Source organism: Osmerus eperlanus, chromosome 12 (assembly GCF_963692335.1).
Source record: "Osmerus eperlanus chromosome 12, fOsmEpe2.1, whole genome shotgun sequence".
Taxonomy (NCBI): Eukaryota; Metazoa; Chordata; class Actinopteri; order Osmeriformes; family Osmeridae; genus Osmerus; species Osmerus eperlanus.
In genome coordinates, this window is record NC_085029.1 from 17,192,350 (window position 1) to 17,214,064 (window position 21,715).

A 21,715-nucleotide genomic window follows, 5' to 3' on the forward strand; every position below is an offset into this window, starting at 1 on the left:
GGGGGCAGGAGAGGGGGGCAGGGCAGGGCAGGGGGGCAGGAGAGGGGGGCAGGGCAGGGCAGGGGGGCAGGAGAGGGGGGCAGGGCAGGGGCAGGCAGGGCAGGGGGGCAGGGCAGGGGGGCAGGGCAGGGGGGCAGGAGAGGGGGGCAGGGCAGGGGGGCAGGGCAGGGGGGCAGGAGAGGGGGCAGGGCAGGGCAGGGGGGCAGGAGAGGGGGGCAGGGCAGGGCAGGGGGGCAGGGCAGGGGGGCAGGGCAGGGGGGCAGGGCAGGGAGGGTACACAGTCCCATACTCACGCTAAGAGAACAAGAGAGATTCACAGCTTCCTTATCAGATGTTAGTTCAGACTGGAGCTGGACAACAACTGAAACACTAAGATATAACTAAGTTGACTTTGGTGAAAAGCACAACCCTAACCCTTCAGCTAAGCCCCCGTAAACAGGAAATGAAGTTCATCCTCTCAGGGTCTCTCCACTTCCTAACAGAAAATAAGAGAAGACATTTATTTCGAAAGCCAAGGAATTTGAACCTGCTCGTTTAGCAGTCAAAAGCTGTTCCACTGAGCTAAAGCCAACTCCTGAAGAGAGGAGCTTTCATCTCTGAAACCCGTGGAACGTTCTAAGGAGAACCATGGTCTAAAAAGACTGAGTAACTTGTTAATGCCAGAGAGAGTACGTAACAAGCATTCATTAAAGTCTAGGTTTATAGATATAGCTTTCCTTCCAGATAGGCCAGGTTTGAATAAACAGAATAGCTAATGTGATCATTTCAACCCTCGTATGAACTTCTCCTAATACGGTGCACTGTATATCCAGGGTCCAGTTTGAAGGTGTGTGTGTGTGTGTGTACCTTGTCTATGTGAGGGTGCCAGTACTCGTCATGCTGCGTCTGGGCGGAGCTGCTGTTGATCCTGGAGAAGAAGGTGGGTTTGGTGAGGAACATCAGGGCAGGGTCCAACTCAAACACCTGGGCCACCACCTCCTGGACACGACCACGCACCGCTCTGCACACACACATCCACCCAAGAATATGTAAGTGACAGTACACATAAGCGCACACACATGATATGGCATTAACATATAAGTGGCAGTAAAATTCTAGTGTCAGACAGTTGGTGTGAGTGTGTCTACAGGTGTGTGAGTGTTTGCTGTCACCTGTAGAGCTGAAAATCCTCCTGGGTGAACACTTCACTGACCTGCTCCCCAAAGTACCTGGTAAAACCACACACACACACACAGTTAGAGTTGAGAGATCACAGCTCTATTAGCATACATTAGCATACGATACATGGCACATTGCACAATTACCCAAGTGGGCATACCAGACATCCAAACATGACAGATACTGGGAGGAGACGGGGAGGAGGAGATGTGAGGGAGGAGGGGAGGAGAGAGGAGTGAGGAAGGAGAGAGAGAGAGAGAGAGAGAGTAGTCACAACAACCAATTAGCACTGGAGGCTCAGAGAGGAGAGAGAGAGAGAGAGAGAGAGAGAGAGAGAGAGAGAGAGAGAGAGAGAGAGAGAGAGAGAGAGAGAGAGAGAGAGAGAGAGAGAGAGGATGATGGAGGGAGAGACAGCGACACTCACCTGTAGATGTTGACAAACTGTTTCCCCATGGACAGAGCTCCGGAATGCAGGTCCAGGATGGAGGCCTGGAAGGGACAAAAACTCAAACTCAATAATCAAATCCACCACTGCCAACACCCAAACAGAAAACACAATCCAAAGTTGTGTATCTTGTCTGACTGTGCTTGCTTTGGGACTCCCTACTATTCACTTGTTATTGTGGTTCCACAGCTGCAGTGAGGGCAAAATGCCACCAGTTAGAAGATAATTAATTTTCTTTTTTGTTGTTGTTATTTTTGGTGTTTTATTATTTCTTTTCGGATGTCCCCTGTTGTTCACTCTTCTCACTCATCAAAACACAACATGAACAACTGGGGGAGGAGGGAGAGGGGAGAGAGAGGGGAGGGAGAGGGGTTGAAACCAAATCAGAACATTACAATTCCACCGGGTGGACAGGACAGTGTGGCGAGGGACTGCCTGGTTCACTCATGCAGACACAGAACTCCAGCTCAACACCAGCGTGACTGGCTGGCAGGCTGGTCCAGGCAGTACCAGCTCAACACCAGCGTGACTGGCTGGCAGGCTGGTCCAGGCAGCTCAACACCAGCGTGACTGGCTGGCAGGCTGGTCCAGGCAGTACCAGCCTGCCCTCTAGTGGCCACCGGAGGAACACACAGTCCTCAGAGACGCAGGCCAAGCTATCAATCACAGATACTCACCCCTCCCTCTGAACCCGCCAGGGCGAGACCTCGCTCAGCCAGCCTGCAGAGGCAGAGAATCACATCACATCTTACAAGACATAGAGAGAAAATCAATATATAGCATGGGAGACCGAGAGAGAGAGTGAGATAGAGAGGGGAGAGAGAGTGAGAGAGAGTGGAAGTGGGAAGAGAAAGAGAGAGAGAGAGAGAGAGAGAGAGAGAGAGAGAGAGAGAGAGAGAGAGAGAGAGAGAGAGAGAGAGAGAGAGAGAGAGAGAAGAGAGAGATGGAGGGAGAAGAGAGAGAGAGTGGGGAAGTGGGAGAGATAGTGAGTAGAGAGGGGAGAGAGAGTGAGAGGGGGGGGGAGTGTCTTACCTCCGGAGTACCTGAGCCTCCTCTCTGGTCACCACACTGTCTGTTACGGCTCGGCCACACTTGAGAGGAGTGCATCCTGGGAAAGGCATTGAATACTTAACCCTCGTGCTGCCTTCGGGTCACATGACCCAAAGGTTCATAACGAACCATCGTTGTGTTTACCCAATTTTACCCAATACAAAAACAAATAAAAATAATTTTCTTTTAACCTTCGCAATGTGGGGGGTCTGAGACAGCCCAACGGTTAAAAGAAAATGCTTCACTTTGTTTTTGTATGCGGTAAAGTTGTCGCAATACGACGGTGGGTCACAATGACTGATGGGTCAGAATGACCCGAAGATAACACAAGGGTTAATATTGACATTTAAACACCACCAAATGTGTTGGTTTTGAATTCACCTCTTTAAAATTGAAACATGAATAAATATATAAAAATTCTGATAAAAAAATTCACGGTTCAGAAATTCTGGTTTTTCAAATTCGAACAGTAAATCCTGGATACCGGATCTCTGAGGAGAGGTCTGCAGTTGGACCCTTCTTTGAAAAGTGAATGTGAATCGGTCAGATCTGACTTTTTTTTTTTGTCTAATTTTTGGGATCAGAATTTCACCCTTTGAATTTCAGCAGCCTGAATTTTGTTCTATCTAAATTTCTGAAGCTTGATTTTTTGGGGGGGGTGGGGGGATTAGAATTTTACTGTTCGAATTTGAGCAACCTGAATTTCCGAACCTTGAAATTTTGGATCAGATTTAAATTTTAAAGAGGTGAATTCAAAACCAACAAATGTATTTTTTTAAATTCAAAAATGTTGTTACTGATTTGCTTCCATAGTAACAGTCAGAGCGTAATTTATTGATTGCCATCAGGATATGAAGTTAATTTCAGTAAAAATGACAAAACGTGCTTCTATAAAATCTCACCACTGGACAGTGGCACACACCAGTGAGCAGGTGGGTAAGTGTTTGGCGAAGATCGCTGATATAATAAGCTCATGCACCATGCTATTGTTGGGTTAGAACACACTCACAAACTGTCACACACTCTCACACACACACTATCTATCTCTCTCTCTCTCTCTCTCCCCCACATACACACTCTCTCCCCCACATACACTCTCTCCCCCACATACACACTATCTATCTCTCTCTCCCCCACATACACTCTCTCCCCCACATACACACTATCTATCTCTCTCTCCCCCACATACACTCTCTCCCCCACATACACACTATCTATCTCTCTCTCTCTCCCCCACATACACTCTCTCCCCCACATACACACTCTCTCTCTCTCTCACCAGGGTAGCGTTTGTAGCTGTCGTAGTCCTCAGAGCAGTCCACAGTGTAGACGCGTGGCTCTGGGCTCACCACCTCGCCCTGTCGGACCAGCGTCTCGGTGACGTCAGGGTCACCCGGGGCCAGGTACAGCCAGGCCGCAGCGCCGCACACCGCCACCAGGAGCAGCAGCAGCAGCAGAGAGCCTCGACTGCTCCTCCACACAGACGCCTGCCTCAGAGCGTTGCCCCTGGGGAGGAGAGGAAGGGGAGAGATGGGGTGAGGAGGGGGAGAGGAAGGGGAGAGATGGGGTGAGGAGGAGGGGGAGAGGAGAGGGAGAGATGGGGTGAGGAGGGGGAGAGGGAGAGAGGGGAGGGAGGAGGATGGGGAGAGCGAGGAGATGGGGAGGGAGGAGAGGGGAGAGAGAAGTGAAGGGGCAAAAGAGATAACAGAGCGAGGAGGAACGAGGATATAGGTAGAAAAGAGGGGAGGAGAAAACAAGGAGGATAGAGGTGAGGGAGGTGAGAAATAGCATTGCATGATTACATTATCTACAATATAAAAGAAAGCAGCTATAACTTGGTTTAACTGATACTATTTCCTTTCATGTTGGCTACCTCTCATTGCACAGGTAAGTCGGAACTTATGTTATCAACCAGCCCAGTTTACAGCATTTACCTTTTAATCTTCTTCTCGATCCCATTCGTATCTGGGATTTTCAGATTAGCTCGTCGTTGTACTGTCATCTTCTTAACATAAAGCCCGGCTCGGTGAGCATCAGGAAGATTCACATATGTGAGTATTTCTTGCAGGAATAGTTGAGATCTGAAACCACGCACGACTGACAATACCGCGCTACTTCCTGGTACTACGCGTCGTAGATTTTCAGATTGGTTCGTTGAAAAAGAAGCCTACGTTCTCATTGGACCACATCATGAAGCCTCAGAAACGTGATTAGCTAGGATGCACAAACAAACTCAGAATAGCCGTTACACTTGAAACTTCCGAGTGGTAGTAAAACAATTATTCTTCGATTCAACACATTTTCGACAAGTTAGATCGATTGCTCTGCTAGTCTTATTAAAAAGAACGCACATTCCAATGCTTTGGTAGCGTTGTCATCCGTGTGGGTCTGTGCCGCCCGTGAGCACAGCGCACCGTCACTTCAGGAGTAGCTGTGTACAGGATCGTGAAAGCGACATTATCAGCCGTGGATACTGATGTGGAACAGTCGCAGTCGGGCAGAACTTTAAATCAGTGTACGAATCTATGCTTTAGCTTTCAGAATGGAGGCTTCACCGTGGCCGAAGGGAAAGAAGTTGGTGCATCTGGATTTGAAAGGTGCCCCTCCTAGAATAGAATACTTGCACAAGGTGAGTAGACGAGGCTGTAGATATTGCAGTCACAGACTGCATGAGTAACGATCTATAATCGCGTTGTGTTACCGTCGTTTTCTCAACCTTTCGAAAGTATTCAACCTAGATACAAATCTACTATCACTATATCATCGTGTGGAGACAACGTCGTTCCTGTTAGGTAATATTCAACCTATATGGCTATTAAACCGCCGGTCTGTGCTGTGTGTGGCCAGCTGATTGAGCTGTTTGCCAGTCTGGGTGCTGATGGTCTACTGCTGGAATATGAGGACATGTTTCCCTACGAGGGAAAGCTGAAGATGCTACAAGCCACCTCTCACCCTCCATACAGGTGCAGATAGACCCTGGCCTGACACACACAAACACCTTTTCATACTTCCTGTCTCCTGTACTGACTTCCTGTCCCCTGCAGTAACTTCCTGTCTCCTATCTTGCAGTCGAGAGGAGATCCTGTCCATCCAGGATGTGGCTAGGTCCCAGGGGCTGGAGGTCATTCCTCTGGTGCAGACATTTGGACACATGGAGGTGACAGAGGGAATGTATACTGTACACAGTCACACAGTTTACACTCTGTTTGCAATGTGGATATGTCACTTTGTTTTTTAATTTGTTTGAGTCCTCCTCCCATCCCCCTTCTCTCTCCTTTCCGCCATGGCTCCAACTTTCTCTCTCCTCGACTTTTTCTCTTTCACTCCCTCTCTCTCTACTCTTCATCTCTCCCTACTCTCTCTCTATCACTCTCTCTCCTCTTCATCTCTCCCTACTCTCTATCTCTCTCTCTCTCCTCTTCATCTCTCCCTACTCTAACTCTCTCTCCCCTCCCACCTGTCTTCCTCCTCAGTTTGTGTTGAAGCACCGCTCCCTGTGTGGGCTGAGGGAGGTGGACCGCTGCCTGGGCACTCTGAACCCCCACCTGGAGGAGGGACGCAGGCTGGTGGAGGAGATGCTGAGGCAGGTGGTGGATCTCCACCCAGGGCTGAGCTCCATACACATCGGGGCTGACGAGGTGAGAGGGAGCGATGGAGTTTCAGGGTACTTGCTGCCGTGCGAGGCTCTGCTTTGACATAATTAGGGTCATTGATAGTCTTTGGTTAAATAGCTCCTGGAATTTGTAGTCAAGCCAGAGCACATTTGTGTCTTTCTGAGTGTACAACGTGACTGTCATCTTACCTGTAAGTAATCATGTTGTTTAACTGTAACTTGTTTAACTACATGCTCTTATGGTTCTTGCCTATGGCACTTATTTGGTTTTTCACAATGTATGCTTCATGTTTTGGCTGCTCGCAATGTTTGGGGCTATCTCGTTGTTATGATCAGTGACCTATCCACTTTTGTAAATCTCTCTCTTGGAAGTCGCTTTGGATAAAAGCGTCTGCTAAATGAATAAATGTAAATGAGGGAAGAGGAGGTCACGGGTGAGGTTAAGGGAGGTGAAACTAATGATGTAAATGTCACGTGACTCTCCAGTGTTCTGTGGTTCTCTGTCCAGGTGTACCTGCTGGGCGAGGGGGCGGAGTCTCAGCGGTGGCTGGGCGGAGCTCCTGGACGCTCTGTGCAGCAGCTGTTCCTGGGTCACGTGACCAGGGTGGCGAGGGGGATGAGAGAGGCGTGGCCTCACCTGAACATCATCATGTGGGATGACATGCTGAGAGGGATGGACCAGGAGACACTGAGGGGTGAGGGAGGGAGGAGACTGAGGGGTGAGGGAGGGAGGAGACTGAGGGGTGAGGGAGGAGACTGGGGGGTGAGGGAGGGAGGGTAGAGACAGGAAGGGGGTGGGGGGAGACACAGGACTCTGGACAGAGCTATAACGAGACTTTCTCTACAACAGTTGACAAACTCACCCTCTTCAGTGACCATGTGTGTGTGCTGTGTGTGTCTGTCAGACAGCGGTCTGGGGGGCTTGGTGCAGCCCATGCTGTGGGACTACAGTCCAGCTTTGGATGTGGAGGCCACTGGTACGAACACTGTCTGTGTATGTTCAGGAACCAGGATACCTATGATAGAGGAGAAATACATAGTCAACATAAAACAAATTGTGCCCTGCAGTGTCTCTGCTGGAGAAGTACCAGGCGTCAGGCCTAGCTCACCTGTGGGCCGCCAGCTCCTTCAAGGGCTCCACCTGCGCGCACACCTGTGTGCCCAGCACGCTCAGACACGTCCAGAACCACCTGCAGTGGCTGAAGGTGGCTGGCTCCTCCCCTGCTGGGGCTCACCTGCAGGGCATCGCCCTCACTGGCTGGCAGAGGTGGGCAGATAACAATATTGTTATTGATGTATATTTTGGGAGATTTAGAACCATATTTGGCTGTAAAATGTCCCTACTGGACTGCCCGTGTGTGTGTGTGTGTCTGCCTGTGTGTGTGTTGGGCTCCTTCACGGTCAGGTACGACCACATGTCTGTGCTGTGTGAGCTGCTTCCTGTGGGGCTCCCCTCCCTGGCCTCCTGTCTGCAGACCCTCCATCATGGCCGCTTCTGCCCGGACGCCCAGGCCCGGGCCACACACAGCCTGGGAACACACTCTGTGGAGGTGGAGGCCATGACAGGGTGAGAAAACACCACGCTGTAGCATTGTGTTAGCTTGTAGCATAGCTTGTAGCATAGCTTGTAGCATAGCTTGTAGCATAGCTTGTAGCATAGCTTGTAGCATAGCTTGTAGCATAGAGTACTATGAAAGGGGTTTTGGTCTGTGTATCTCAGGTCACCTGGAAGTGAAGCTCCTTCGTTTCCTGGCAGCAGACTGGCCGAGCTGGTCGTGGAGCTAACGGCCTTGCTCGACTCCGAGGAGCTCCGCCATTTTGAAAACAACATGTGAGTTTTACAGTGAAGAATGCAGGGCTGTTTGCAGTCACCTTGTCTGGAAACATGCGTTATGAGTTTCAGAAGCAGATTCTGTACTTATTAGTCCAAGACAACTTTGATCTGGGACAGTAAAGTCAATCTTTTCTTATGCCATAACAATTTGCTTGTTGTGGCTTGACTGGCTTAGATGCTTTTTCCTCCCTTCTGCTTATATGCATTTACTTCTCTATAATCCTCTACTTTATCATTTTCTTTCTTGTATTTGATTCAGTTTGATTGTGGTGGAAGTGTTCTGAACAGTGTAGGGTGTTGTGTTGTCAGGTATGTACGTGGCTGGCTGTCTCCCTACCACAGGCAGAGGAGGATGGTCAACCCCCTCATCACCCAGCAGATCCAGGATCAGGCCACGGCGTAAGACATGTTGGGTGCTTCCACATCAGCACTTCCTGTTCCACTTCAGCACTTCCTGTTCCACTTCCTCATTCTTTCATTTGATCCTTTACTCTGTCCCTCCCCCTAGGTTGCAGGCTGTGGTGATGGAGAAGGTGGAGGCAGTGAGGGAGGAGATGGTGCGCCTCTACCCAGCCTCCACAGCCCAGGAGTGGGTGGAACAGCATGTGGAGCCGGTGATGGCCCCTCTCCAGAGGGTGCTGGAGGCCACCAGGGTCTGTCTGGTGGAGATGCTGCCCCACAACCCCTCTCCATCTCTGATGGACAGCCAGTAGTCAGGACCCTCTCTGGCTCCTGTTCACAAACAGAACTGACAGGGTGAAAGGACTGGGGTGTGTGTGTGTGTCTAGGTGGAATATGTCATATGTAGATTTTACGTGTGTCTTAACTTCACTGGAGTGCTAAAGTAATGAATCCAAGGTTAATAAACACGTTTTATTAAAATAAATGTAAACAAATCAAAAAGGTGCATCTGAATTGAGATGATAAAATCACAATTAGGTTTGATAAGAATTGACATTCACATTGACCGTACATAAACAGAAAAAAACATCACCCCTTTCAGAATTGAAAACATTATTTCAACAAGTGTATAACCTGAGGTTTTGCATTTCTTATTGTAATTAGAAATGGGAGACAGATGTATTCCTCTCTCCAACTGACCCAGTCAGGAGAACCAGATTGAAGTGGTTAAACTTTCACAGAGATCACAAGCAAACATTCTCATCTTAGCCATGCTTGATTATAGTTTACAGTCACATGCATTTAGCCAATGACAGCACTACGCACTGACACGTAGAGATTGTCAACTGGGTGGTCTGAATAAAAAATAAATGAAATACCTCAAATTGACATTTTCCATAAAATGATACTTAAGCCAGTTAAGTCACAAGGCAGTTAGAAGATGTGGATGGCATTTACCTCTGGAATGTTTTAGACAGCGTGAGGTCATTCAAGACTGCTCCACCACCCCCATAGGTTTGTGAGTCGCCTATGTAAGGCAGTACACACCAAATGGAACTTGATAGAAATGTAAATATACAAAAGAATGTGTCTCAATGCCCTTCATAAACCTTACTGGTTGTTCTGAAGGAGGGAAGGTGTAGTCAGTTGATGCATCATCGAGGAATGTTGTTTGACCATAACGAGGGCAGTAAAGGCCAGAATCTCTCTTTTCATAGTTTCATCTCTTTCCCCCTTTCCAGGGTAGGTGTACAAGGCGTCCTGTAAACTCAAACCCAGGATCAGATTACCGTTCCCCCTGACCCCAAACACAGGAGGATGAACGTAACATCTGACCCTGGACCAGTGCTTAGGGAAAACATCCACCCTGTCCATGATTCATTTCCAAGGTCAAAACTCAGGTCAGAGGTTCCTGAAAGGTTAAAAGGGTTGCTCGTCCGAGTCACTGCTGTGGTTGGCGTCAACTTCCTGATTCGCTTCTTCTCTGGGTGCCGCTGCCAGCGCTTCCTCGTCCCTCCCTCGCTCCTCTCTCTCCCAGCGTCGCCTCAGGTCCTCCAGGCCCAGGAAGCGGATCAGCAACGCGGCCACGGCCTCCACATCACTGGAGGAGAGAGAGGAAGAGAGGGCAAAGAAGAGAGACGATGAGGAAAGAGATGGAGAGGAAGAAAGACAGTGATGGCTGTAATATAACCGACTTGACAGTTATATTAGTGAGTGCTGGACCACACACCCCCTAATCCCATTACATACATTTTCATCAACATTACAATTTCCCGCATTAACATGCGTTCAGTTCCTGGTGCCATAAGAAAGATCGATCCGCACCCGACAGGGCCCGTGTCTCACCTGTGTGAGCCCAGCGTAGCGCTCTGCGTGAGCGGGTAGGAGAAGCCCGTAGCCAGCCTCAGCACCACCAGGTAGCCCTTCCCCAGGTAGCGCACCCTCTCCTCCTGCACACACACGTCACTCAGGTGGGCCATGTTCAGCACCACTGAAACCGGGGGAGAGAAGGAAGGAGAGAGACGAGAAAGGTTGTATAAAGAGAGAGAAAGAGCGGTGAGACAGGACAGAGAGAAAGATGGAGGGAGAGACAAAGACAGGAGATAGAGGGAGAAAGACCGGAGAGAAAGAAAGACAGGACAGAGTAAGAAAGCAGTCAGTTCAGTTTCCCTCTCTGAGCCAGTTTACCGCAGACAGACCCTCAGTCCCAGATAACAGCACTGGGGGGCCGGGTGTCTTCTAAGCTACACCGGCGTGGCTCAGGGAGGCCAGCCACACCCACACACGGCCTCTCACCTTTCTCCTGCCCTCTCCTCCAGAGCGTGAGGATCATGGCGTAGAGGCTGGAAGTCCTCAGCTCAATCACGTCCTTGGACTTGTCGAACACAGCCTCCTCCCACTCCTCCATGTTCTGCAGAGCCACGAAGAGGCAGCCTCCCACATAGAACAGCCTCCACAAGAGGCTGTCTGGAAGCACATGACAGAGATGACATCCAATAGGCAGAGAGACAGAAAGAGAGAAGCATTGTGGATGGATGAATAGAATCTATTCTACCACGCCATCTATTTAATAGCAGCATACTGAAGAACGTTCTATGTATTTGGTTGAGACTGATGATGTCATACCTGAACTGTAGTGTGCAGCAGCCAGGCCAATGGATGCGATGCCTGGGGGAGGGGGGGGCGGGCAGTAAACAAACAAGATGTTGTTACTCATACAGAAACACATAGGGAGGCCGACACAATGCGTGTTGCTACAGTATCATCAAGGGATTGAAGGCATTTCGGTAGCATTGAGCCATTCTACAAACTTGACACACACACACAACAATCTATCTTTATACACGCAGACATACACGTTAATCTATCGCAGACACATACCAACAAGCAGGGCCCAGGAGCGGATGCCTGGGGACCTCTTCAGGTGAAGCATGGTTGGCGTCTGTTGCTTGACCTGCATGTAGCCCATCTGTCAGACAAACAGAAAACAACCATTACGATCATGTGATGTGTTTATTTAGCAGACGCTTTTATCCAAAGCAACGTACAGGGAGAGGAATTGAACCTGCTACCGCTTGATCGGCAGTTGAATGCTGTAACACTGCGACTGGTATGGGGGATGGATGACAACAGAGCTGATGATGGTGTTGATGAATCCGTTCGAACGATTACGGTATTTGTCTGACATCTTTTAGCCCAAACCCTAAGACATTAACAGGTTTCTTCTAACTTTCTACTGAGACTTGACAGGTTGCGGGTCAGTGAATTGGTCGAGGAAAAAAATAGGCCAAGTCTAGAACTTCCGGTGAAGTCACAAACATGACTTATTTAACAGAACTGGTTGTCAACTCTTAACCCTACACTGAACAGATTGTGCGGCTTCCTGCTTTTTTTCGTCAACCGATAACAGGTGGCCCTCACAGAGCTCTCTCCCGTTTCCACATTTTTGTTCGAAACTACCATTGATATTGAACAAATATGACAGAACAATTATTTATATGTTAACATTAACGAATAGCAAGCTGATAATCAGATTATTGAGTACATTATAATGTAGCTAAAAGTTGTTAACTAGCTAGCCTAGCTAGCTAAAGTTACTGCTCAAATCGGTTCGCTAGTGATACTAGCTAGCTACTTATACTGTGAGTTAGATAAACATTACCTTAGCTCGAAACGTACAATGTGAACCCCTTTTCCCTCTTGCTTGAAGGTTTGCGACATATGTACATGTTATTTGTCATTTTGAATAGATCGGTCAAAACTCCTAGTGCATTTTGTGCGAGAACTAACTACTGCTAGCTACCGGAAGTTGTTGGCTTGGGTTGTGCAAATGCGGACGTGATGTGTGCATAGTGAATTGAGTCAAAAAGTCGTTTTTTTTCTTCATGTTTCTAATCTGCAGCCACCGACTCTACTCCGTGTTCGCAAAGCGAACCACCGACATATAATCGTCATAACTAAGTATATAGCCAAACGAGCTTGTTGCTATATCCTTATTTAGTCCAGGGAAAACTACTGGAATCGATTAGACTACGGTGTACAGATCCTATTTTGGGGCATTGCTATTCTACTTCCACGTCGTTGTGTGGTACATTCTAGGGTGATATGGCAAACACTGTTTGCTGTACTTAAATAATTAGCAATACCCCTTACCTTGCGTTCAAAGGTTGTCTTCAATATACAGATTATCCTGGTACAGGTACTGTACCAACAAGCATGCGTGCCCAGAGTATAAATTGAAAAACAGGGAAGTTACTTTTCATTTTTTGAGTAAAATGAGGTTGGAGTGGGCGTTACTTCCGTCCTGGATAACTGCACTCTGATTGGATGATCGTCAGCTCAGTTCCAACGCTAGATCTCCTACGTCATTTATTCTTGAGGATCTGTGTTCAAGTATTTTAGTATTTAGCTTGGCGACTAAATGGTACGGCCTTCATCTGCTTTACCAGAACACGTTGGATACGCTTTCTGAATGTAGGCTTGTACTATAAATAAAACGCTTTGAGGGAAATTAAAGGGAAAGTGTTTTGGGTTACGTTTGTGCGTGTGAGCAAGCACGCACGAGCTACAGCGGTTTGTAATTTGCGCATGCGCTCATGACGAACCGGGTCCGGGACACAATGGAGTCGAGTGGTGGGAAAGTAGTCTGCTGGGAAATCTGAAATTACTGACTCTAAAGAGTAGCGTATCGATTACATTAAATAATAGTTAAAATGGTCGCCAAGTCGCCTCTTATCCATGACCACTAGCTCTTAAAATGCTATGATAATGAAACCACACAGTGCTATGTAACTGTTTAACTTCACCTGCCCTGCCGTTTCTATTCCAAGCTCTTACTGTACATATTAGCTTTCTTCTTCTTCACTGCTCCAGAGAACTTGATCAGACCTTTTACCTGGAAGCAAAATTCTTGACACAGTTATAACTGGTGAGTTTTGATACTTATTCGTTTCATAGAATGAGCCAGTTTTGTTTCTATTGCCAATAGAGGTTACCTGAGGTAAACCTCAGATCTGCAAAGCGAATCTGCCTAGTAATAAGTAAATCCTGCCATCTCCGGTCTTCTGAAGGAGTATGAGATCAGATTTGATAGTAAACTGTTATTTGTCTGTTACGATTATTATTTATGCTTTAGTTGTTTGATGGACCGTCATTTGGAGAAGAAGATTGCATGTTGTGGTTATTTTGGTTCTTCGCGACGTTTTGGGCCTTTTAGATGAGAGTCATCATTCTTTTGAATGGAGGGAATTAAGAAGCTTTCACGCGGTGGCATGGTTTGGGGTGTATTGTTCAGAAATATATGTTTATCTACTTTTTCTCATCTGAAGGCTATACTTAATAGGCTGTAAGTATAGACTTGAAAGAAAGGGATATGGCAGGGATGATGTAATGTTTATGAGTGGGTATTTAACTCCAAAGACAGGAAACAACTTTCTTCTTAACCTCTCATTCTCTATCATTAACTAGACAGTTAGGATATGCTGCTAGATAAAGACCCTCTTGATTGGGCAACAGACTAGCAGGGTGTTGAACATGCAGTCACACAGAGGCGGAGTCAGCAGTTCTCAGACACACACAGACACGGATACACATCTCGTTCCTTCTGGAGTATGTAGCAGTGCAGCTCAGACTCTCAGGCAGGGCTGTGTTGGGGTGTACTGGGGTTAGGGTGTACTGGGGTTAGGGTGTACTGGGGTTAGGGTGTACTGGGCTGTGTTAGGGTGTACTGGGGTTAGGGTGTACTGGGGTTAGGGTGTACTGGGCTGTGTTAGGGTGTACTGGGGTTAGGGTGTACTGGGCTGTGTTGGGGTCTGCTAGGTTGTGCTGAGTGGTGTTGGGTTATGCTATGTTGTGTTAGGTGGTGTTGGGCTGATAGCAGGCTTGCAGGATGTGTTGTTGAGTGTGTGTTAGGTGGTGTGTGTTGAGTGTGTTTCTATCATCCAGCAGTGCTCTGAGGGAAGATGTCAACCCAAGTCAACATAGGAGCACGCAGGGACAAGTGTGAGAACTGCACCAAGCAGGTAAGACTGTCCAGCTGGACCCGCTACCTCTCAGCTAACCACGCTCAGAAGTAGACTATAAAGACATATAATCTACATATTTATACATTTTTTGGAGGGACATTGGATGGTTGCAGGTTCGAATCCACCCGTGTGATGCTTGTATGAATATGTCTGCTGAATGAACGTGTTATATTGTTGATATACTTGCACTCATGACTTTCAGTGCAACAAGAAGCAAAATGTGGAAGGCTCCAGTTCCCTGCAGGAGAAGGAGGAGCCTAATGGAGAGGTACTGAAGGTCTACATCTCTCCTCCTATGACAGTGTAACGGAGTTAGAACCGTGAAACTCGCTCCTCAGGTATGTAGCAGGCCACCCGCGTCAACGAAGAGCTAGCTTTTCTTTGGCGTAGCTGGCAGTGGTCACGCTTGGCAAGTCGGAGGTTGTGCGTTCGAGCCCAGTGAGTGGCGAACGAGCCTTGTCGTGACGGAGTGTGGCTACAGCTGTTACATACCCGTCACAACAGCATGCTGGGCCGTACACAGCAGCCCTATATAGAGTTGAGAGAATAGGACAAAAACTGTTGTTTCTACTAAGAATATCTTTCTTTCGCTACAATCCCACCCCTCTCTATCCCTCCTCGTTCTTTTTCTCCCTCCCTCTTTCTCTCTCTCTCTACTTCTCTCCTTCCCCATAACCTTATCTCCCCCCCCCCCCCCCCCCCAGGTGACAGAGTCATCCCAGGTGTTGCTGAGTGCGTGTCTGTCTTGTGACGGCTGTGTGTCGGAGGAAGAGAGCCAGAAGATAGCTCAGCAGAACCGGGAGGAGCTGGAGCGAGTCCTGGCCCTCAACAAGGTACCGGCCCTCCTTCCTCCTAGACCACCTGCCACGTTGCACCGGGCCGTATGGTTGGTCTGCGATGCCCACACAGCCAGATCTCAGCCAATCAGAGAGGGCAGGACATTAAACTCCTGACAAAAAAGTACATTGATTCAAATTTGGTGTTGAGAGAAAATGAAGAGATGGGAAGTTCCTGCATCCACAGATGAGTGTGTTCTGACCCTGATGTTCTGTGTTGTGACCCCCCCCCCCCCCCCACGCGGCAGAGGTGTGACGTGACCAATCACAGGACAGTGCTGGTGTCCCTGTGCCCCCAGGCCCTCCCCTTCTTCTCTGTCAAGTTTGGCCTGGGCATCCCAGACGCCACACACAAGCTCTGTGGATTCCTCAAGAGTCTGGGTGAGCCTGTGTGTTGTGTTATGTGTGTGTGTGTGTGTGTGTGTCTCACCTTGTTTGTGTCTCATAAGGGAGTATTAGTTCTCAGTCTATGTGTGAGGATACATGTGTTGTACTCATTGGCATTCGTCATAGAAGCGTGATATTAACACTCTTTCCTGCCTTTTCTCTCTCTCTCTCTCTCTCTCTCTCTCTCTCTCTCTCTCTCTCTCTCTCTCTCTCTCTCTCTCTCTCTCTGTCTCTCTCTCTCTGTCTCTATCTCTCTCTCTCTCTCTCTCTAGGTGTGAGGTATGTGTTTGACACCACTCTGGCAGCTGGCTTCAGTATCGTGGAGAGCCAGAGAGAGTTCATCCAGAGGTACCGCCGACGGCACCACGATGCCCACGCCCTGCCCATGTTCACCTCCTCCTGCCCAGGTGATCCTCCTCCTCTCTCCTGTTCCTCTCCTCTGTACTCCATGCATGTGTGTGGTGACTGGGGTGTTAGTTGTGGGGTGTGGAGCAGATAGCAGAGCAGGGCTGGTGAGCTGAGATAGAGGGGGCAGGCCTCCCACTCCAGAGATAGAGGGGAGGCTCCTCTCTGGGCCTATCTCTCCCTGTGTTCCCGGCTTTCTAGCTCTCATCTAGCTAGATTTCTCTTTCTGACGTGTGTGTGTGTGCGCAGGCTGGATCCGGTACGCGGAGCGTGTCCTTGGTACCCTGGTGACCCCTCACCTGTGTACAGCCAGGTCTCCTCAGCAGATCATGGGCTCCCTGGTCAAAGACTACTTCTGCAGACAGCAGGTCAGCACACAAACACACACACACTCACACACTTACACATACACACCCTCCTGCCACCCTGTCCTGTGTATTTCACTCTACCAGCCAGTAGCTGAGTGTGGTGGTGTCCTAGTGTCCTGGTGTGTGTTGTCATGATGTCCTGGTGTGTGTTGTCATGGTGTCCTGGTGTGTGTTGTCATGGTGACCTGGTGTGTGTTGTGTTTAGATGCTGAGGAGGGAGCAGGTGTACCATGTGGTGGTGGCTCCGTGCTTCGATAAGAAACTGGAGGCAGTGAGAGAGGAGTTCTACAGCTCTCTCCTGGAGAGCAGAGACGTGGACTGTGTCCTCACCTCAGGTGACGCTCCCTCCCTCTCTCTCTCTGTATCTCTCTCTGTATCTCTCTCTCTCTCTCTCTCTCTCTCTCTCTCTCTCTCTCTCTCTCTCTCTCTCTCTCTCTCTCTCTCTCTCTCTCTGTCTCTCTCTCTGTCTCTCGCTCTCAATCTGTCTCTCGCTCTCAATCTCTCTCTCTCTGTCTCTCTCTCTGTCTCTCGCTCTCAATCTGTCTCTCGCTCTCAATCTCTCTCTCTGTCTCTCTCTCGCTCTCAACCTCTCTCTCGCTCTCTCCCTCTCTCTCCTCTTCTGCTCTCCCTCTTCATCTGTGTACTATTGTCTCAAACTCAGCATAAATGTGAAAACATCCTCTTTTCTCTTTCTCACTTCCTCACAAGTCTTCTTTTTGAGGCATCATCAAGTCTCACTACCACGAGTTCATCACCTGGCATTCTCTCGGTTCCTCCCTGTCATTAGTGACGCGTGTGTGTGTGCGTTCCAGGAGAGGTGCTGCTCATGATGAAGCAGAGGAGGGTGTCTGTGGAGCAGCTGGACTCCGTCCCTCTAGATCACATGTGAGTCAGGAAGTGTCTGACCAGTCCAGTGTGTGTGTCTGGCAAAAAAAGCTTGCACATTTTTGCTTTTCTTTGTGTGTGTTTTCTGATAAGTGTGTGTGTGTGTGTGTCTGGTTGTGTGTGTGTGTGTCTGGTTGTGTGTGTGTGTGTGTGTGTCTGGTTGTGTGTGTGTGTGTCTGGTTGTGTGTGTCTGGTTGTGTGTGTGTGTGTCTGGTTGTGTGTGTGTCTGGTTGTGTGTGTGTGTGTCTGGTTGTGTGTGTGTGTGTGTCTGGTTGTGTGTGTGTGTGTGTCTGGTTGTGTGTGTGTGTGTCTGGTTGTGTGTGTGTGTGCCTGGTTGTGTGTGTGTCTGGTTGTGTGTGTGTGTGTCTGGTTGTGTGTGTGTGTGTGTGTGTGTGTGTCCAGCCTGGGGGAGGACACAGGGATGGTCAGACACGAGGGCCGAGGCTCTGAGGGCTTCCTGGAACACGTCTTCAAATACGCCGCCAAGGAGCTGTTCAGTCTGGAGGTCCACCAGGTCACATACAAAACCCTCAGGTAGAACACCCTCTACGTTCCCTGTTAGACCCTCCACGTAGAAGGTTCTAGGTTCCCTGTTAGACCCTCCACGTAGAAGGTTCTAGGTTCCCTGTTAGACCCTCCACGTAGAAGGTTCTAGGTTCCCTGTTAGATCCTCAGGTAACAGAGACGTGGTGAGGGAGACAGCCAGGGATAAAGGACAAGCTGCCGACTCAGCTGATTGGTTCTTGTTTGCCTGCTTGTTTGTGATTGGCAGGAACCGGGACTTCCAGGAGGTGAGTCTGGAGCAGGAGGGAGAGACCCTGCTGCAGTTTGCGGCCGTGTACGGCTTCAGGAACATCCAGACCCTGGTCCACCGCATGAGGAAGGGACGCCTGCCTTACCAGCTGGTGGAGGTTCTGGCCTGCCCCGGAGGTACCCAGCCCACACACATACAGTTAGGTCCATAAATATTTGGACATTGACACAATTTTCATCATTTTGGCTCTGTATACCACCACAATGGATTTGAAATGAAACAATCAAGATATGCTTTAAGTGCAGACTTTCAGCTTTAATTTCAGGGTATTTACATCCAAATCAGGTGAACGGTGTAGGAGTTTTTTAAGGCAAAGAAGTGGAATGTTCTGCAATGGCCAAGTCAATCACCTGACCTAAATCCAATTGAGCATGCATTTCACTTGCTAAAGACAAAACTGAAGGGAAAATGTCCCAAGAACAAGCAGGAACTGAAGACAGTTGCAGTAGAGGCCTGGCAGAGCATCACCAGGGACGAAACCCAGCGTCTGGTGATGTCTATGGGTTCCAGACTTCAGGCTGTCATTGACTGCAAAGGATTTGCAACCAAGTATTAAAAGTGACAATTAGATTTATGATTATGTTAGTTTGTCCAATTATTTTTGGTCCCTTAAAAAGGGGGGGGGCCACATATAAAATGTGTTGTAATTCCTACACCGTTCACCTGATTTGGATGTAAATACCCTGAAATTAAAGCTGGAAGTCTGCACTTAAAGCACATCTTGATTGTTTCATTTCAAATCCATTGTGGTGATATACAGAGCCAAAATGATGAAAATTGTGTCAATGTCCAAATATTTATGGACCTAACTGTACATATACAGGGAGTCAGGTGGCTGAGCGGTTAAGGAATCGGGCTAGTAATCTGAAGGTTGCCAGTTCGATTCCCGGACGTGCCAAATGACGTTGTGTCCTTGGGCAAGGTACTTCATCCTACTTGCCTCGGGGGGAATGTCCCTGTACTTACTGTAAGTCGCTCTGGATAAGAGCGTCTGCTAAATGACTAAATGTAAATGTAAATATACACACCACACACACATATACACACCGCACACCACATGTGACGACCCCCCCTCTGTCTGCTGTGTTCCCCCAGGATGTGTGAGTGGCCGTGGGCAGGCGGAGGGGGAGGCGGGGGCGCAGGCAGGGGGGCGTGTGGACAAGGCCCTGGTCCAGCAGATGGAGGAGGCCTACAGCAGCCTGCCAGTCAGCCTCCCAGAGACCAGCCCCAGCCTCCACACCCTGTACCAGGACTGGCTGGAGGGCCAGGACTCCCCACAGGCCAGAGCACTGCTCCACACCCAGTACACCCAGCAGCCCGCTGGCCAGGCCCACACACAGCCCCCTCACATCCAGTGGTGAGGAGAGGTGCAGGGGGAGGGACCGTAGGGTTGGACCTGGCTCCACCAGAGGAGCGTGGTGGGGGAGCTCTTAGCTCCACCAGAGGAGCGTGGTGGGGGAGCTCTTAGCTCCACCAGAGTAGCGTGGTGGGGTGATGACGTCACCTCTGGGTTCAGACAGGGGTCGTTGTGAGGTACTGGCCACATGACTGCTCTCCTCTCCCTCTGAAGCCCCCCAGAGGGCAGCAGGATCGCTCCCCTCTCCCTCTGAGGCCCCCCAGGAGGGCCAGCAGGATCGCTCTCCTCTCCCTCTGAGGCCCCCCAGGAGGGCCAGCAGGATCGCTCTCCTCTCCCTCTGAGGCCCCCCAGGAGGGCCAGCAGGATCGCTCCCCTCTCCCTCTGAGGCCCCCCAGGAGGGCCAGCAGGATCGCTCTCCTCTCCCTCTGAAGCCCCCCAGAGGGCAGCAGGATCGCTCTCCTCTCCCTCTGAAGACCCCCAGAGGGCAGCAGGATCGCTCTCCTCTCCCTCTGAGGCCCCCCAGGAGGGCCAGCAGGATCGCTCCCCTCTCCCTCTGAGGCCCCCCAGGAGGGCCAGCAGGATCGCTCTCCTCTCCCTCTGAAGCCCCCCAGGAGGGCCAGCAGGATCGCTCTCCTGTCCCTCTGAGGCCCCCCAGAGGGCAGCAGGATCGCTCTCCTCTCCCTCTGAAGCCCCCCAGGAGGGCCAGCAGGATCGCTCTCCTCTCCCTCTGAAGCCCCCCAGGAGGGCCAGCAGGATCGCTCCCCTCTCCCTCTGAAGCCCCCCAGAGGGCAGCAGGATCGCTCTCCTCTCCCTCTGAAGCCCCCCAGGAGGGCCAGCAGGATCGCTCCCCTCTCCCTCTGAGGCCCCCCAGAGGGCAGCAGGATCGCTGTCTCCCTGGCGATCTCTTCCTGAGTTTGATGGCTGTGGGATGTAAGGACCAGTGGATGGGAGTCCTCTTTCTGTGACCCCTACCAGCCACTAGGGGGCAGGATTTCCTCTCTTATCTGCAGCAAATAGTAGAAACCCGGAAGGTTGTTTCACTGTTTCAGCTGGACTGCCAGTATAGTGATTCATGCAGCGACTATAAATGTAATGCATGGTCACCGTGTCATAACTCATAACATACTACCTTATGTGCTTCATGTTGGCCTTGTGCTTCACGGGGCTGCGTCTCAACACTCAGGTCGGCTGAGTCTCAACACTCTCAGGTAGGCTCCTCTGCCAGAGAAGTGGACTAATAAAGTTAAATACAAAAGAAGTTGTTTTTATCCATTGCTTTGTGTGGGCTAATCTGTCGACAGTGCAGGTTCAAACTGCTGCCAGGCTGCACCAGTCAAACCAGTCACACCAGTCCACTGTTGTGCCCAGTCTGCGTCCAGGGAAGAGAGACATTTATACAAATCTAAGTCCACAAGTGCTTATTTTCAAGCCGTACAGAGCATCGTTTAATTGTATTGTTAATTCGTTATGACCATTTTAAAGTGGGTTGTTGTGGTCGCAAAGACCAAGTGTTTTTTTTATTTTATTATTGCGCCGCATGCTGTCACACATTGTCGAGCATTAAAATAACTTCAACAGGAGTGTGTGTGTGTGTGTGTGTGTGTGTGTGTGTGTGTGTGTGTGTGTGTGTGTGTGTGTGTGTGTGTGTGTGTGTGTGTGTGTGTGTGTGTGTGTGTGTGTGTGTGTGTGTGTGAGAAATGTCACTAAACACCGAAAGTTCTTGATTTTTTATGTCAACCTGCGATTTTGCAGTTGCTAGTGCGATTGCCAATGTACAGTAACAAAGGGGCTATAATTATACACAACAATTATTTACTTAAAAGCTCTGACCGCCATAGTAATTACTAATCATCAGTCACTAATTTATTCATTAACCTTTTCTGGTAGCACAATCTTAGACATTTTACACACACACGAGAAAAACACATCTATGATTATGACTGACTACAAGTTATTGAAACATCTGCAATAATGATATGATTAGACCAGGTTACAGAAATGTCATCAACAACATCAGTACTGTCAGAGATACAAGAGACAGTTCACAACATTACAAGGTACTGAAACATGTAGCTGTGTTTTTTATAAGGATATGATAAAACAAATCCACAAGATCAGTAGGCTTTACTTCATTTCAT

General features: G+C 49.2%; 4 protein-coding genes across 9 annotated transcripts; 2 read left to right on the forward strand and 2 right to left on the reverse strand.

Annotated features, from left to right (window-relative positions):
• Nucleotides 1-428: 428 nt before the first annotated feature.
• Nucleotides 429-4,867, reverse strand: uts2r2 (urotensin-2 receptor 2). Its single transcript, XM_062474264.1, has 7 exons — nt 4,588-4,867; nt 3,933-4,159; nt 2,636-2,711; nt 2,281-2,323; nt 1,583-1,647; nt 1,152-1,208; nt 429-1,000 (listed from the first exon to the last, which is right to left on the reverse strand). Exons 1-7 carry the CDS (start codon nt 4,653-4,655, stop codon nt 766-768), a joined length of 771 nt encoding a protein of 256 aa, XP_062330248.1. The 5' UTR covers nt 4,656-4,867; the 3' UTR covers nt 429-765.
• hexd (hexosaminidase d) lies at nt 4,435-9,007 on the forward strand. 2 transcript variants are annotated; one of them, XM_062474223.1, is made up of 12 exons: nt 4,435-4,540; nt 5,188-5,282; nt 5,501-5,616; nt 5,723-5,810; nt 6,127-6,291; nt 6,775-6,961; nt 7,172-7,243; nt 7,335-7,533; nt 7,672-7,833; nt 7,987-8,097; nt 8,410-8,499; nt 8,609-9,007. In XM_062474223.1, exons 1-12 carry the CDS (start codon nt 4,516-4,518, stop codon nt 8,811-8,813), a joined length of 1,515 nt encoding a protein of 504 aa, XP_062330207.1. In that variant the 5' UTR covers nt 4,435-4,515; the 3' UTR covers nt 8,814-9,007. The 2 variants fall into 2 exon arrangements, with proteins under 2 accessions (XP_062330207.1, XP_062330208.1); XM_062474224.1 differs by lacking the exon at nt 4,435-4,540 and having other exon boundaries at nt 4,877-5,282.
• Nucleotides 8,955-12,813, reverse strand: LOC134030876 (cytochrome b-245 chaperone 1 homolog). Its single transcript, XM_062474269.1, has 6 exons — nt 12,655-12,813; nt 11,383-11,470; nt 11,128-11,169; nt 10,798-10,968; nt 10,348-10,492; nt 8,955-10,102 (listed from the first exon to the last, which is right to left on the reverse strand). Exons 2-6 carry the CDS (start codon nt 11,468-11,470, stop codon nt 9,922-9,924), a joined length of 627 nt encoding a protein of 208 aa, XP_062330253.1. The 5' UTR covers nt 12,655-12,813; the 3' UTR covers nt 8,955-9,921.
• Nucleotides 12,436-21,157, forward strand: narf (nuclear prelamin A recognition factor). Of its 5 annotated transcripts, XM_062474228.1 has the most exons (13): nt 12,436-12,975; nt 13,375-13,429; nt 14,446-14,522; nt 14,728-14,793; nt 15,230-15,358; nt 15,610-15,742; nt 16,021-16,155; nt 16,403-16,521; nt 16,727-16,856; nt 17,334-17,406; nt 17,809-17,940; nt 18,179-18,336; nt 19,316-21,157. In XM_062474228.1, exons 3-13 carry the CDS (start codon nt 14,463-14,465, stop codon nt 19,579-19,581), a joined length of 1,401 nt encoding a protein of 466 aa, XP_062330212.1. In that variant the 5' UTR covers nt 12,436-12,975; nt 13,375-13,429; nt 14,446-14,462; the 3' UTR covers nt 19,582-21,157. The 5 variants fall into 5 exon arrangements, with proteins under 5 accessions (XP_062330212.1, XP_062330214.1, XP_062330213.1 ...); XM_062474230.1 differs by lacking the exon at nt 13,375-13,429 and having other exon boundaries at nt 12,957-12,975; nt 14,449-14,522; XM_062474229.1 differs by lacking the exon at nt 12,436-12,975 and having other exon boundaries at nt 13,082-13,429; nt 14,449-14,522.
• The last annotated feature ends 558 nt before the right edge of the window (nt 21,158-21,715 follow it).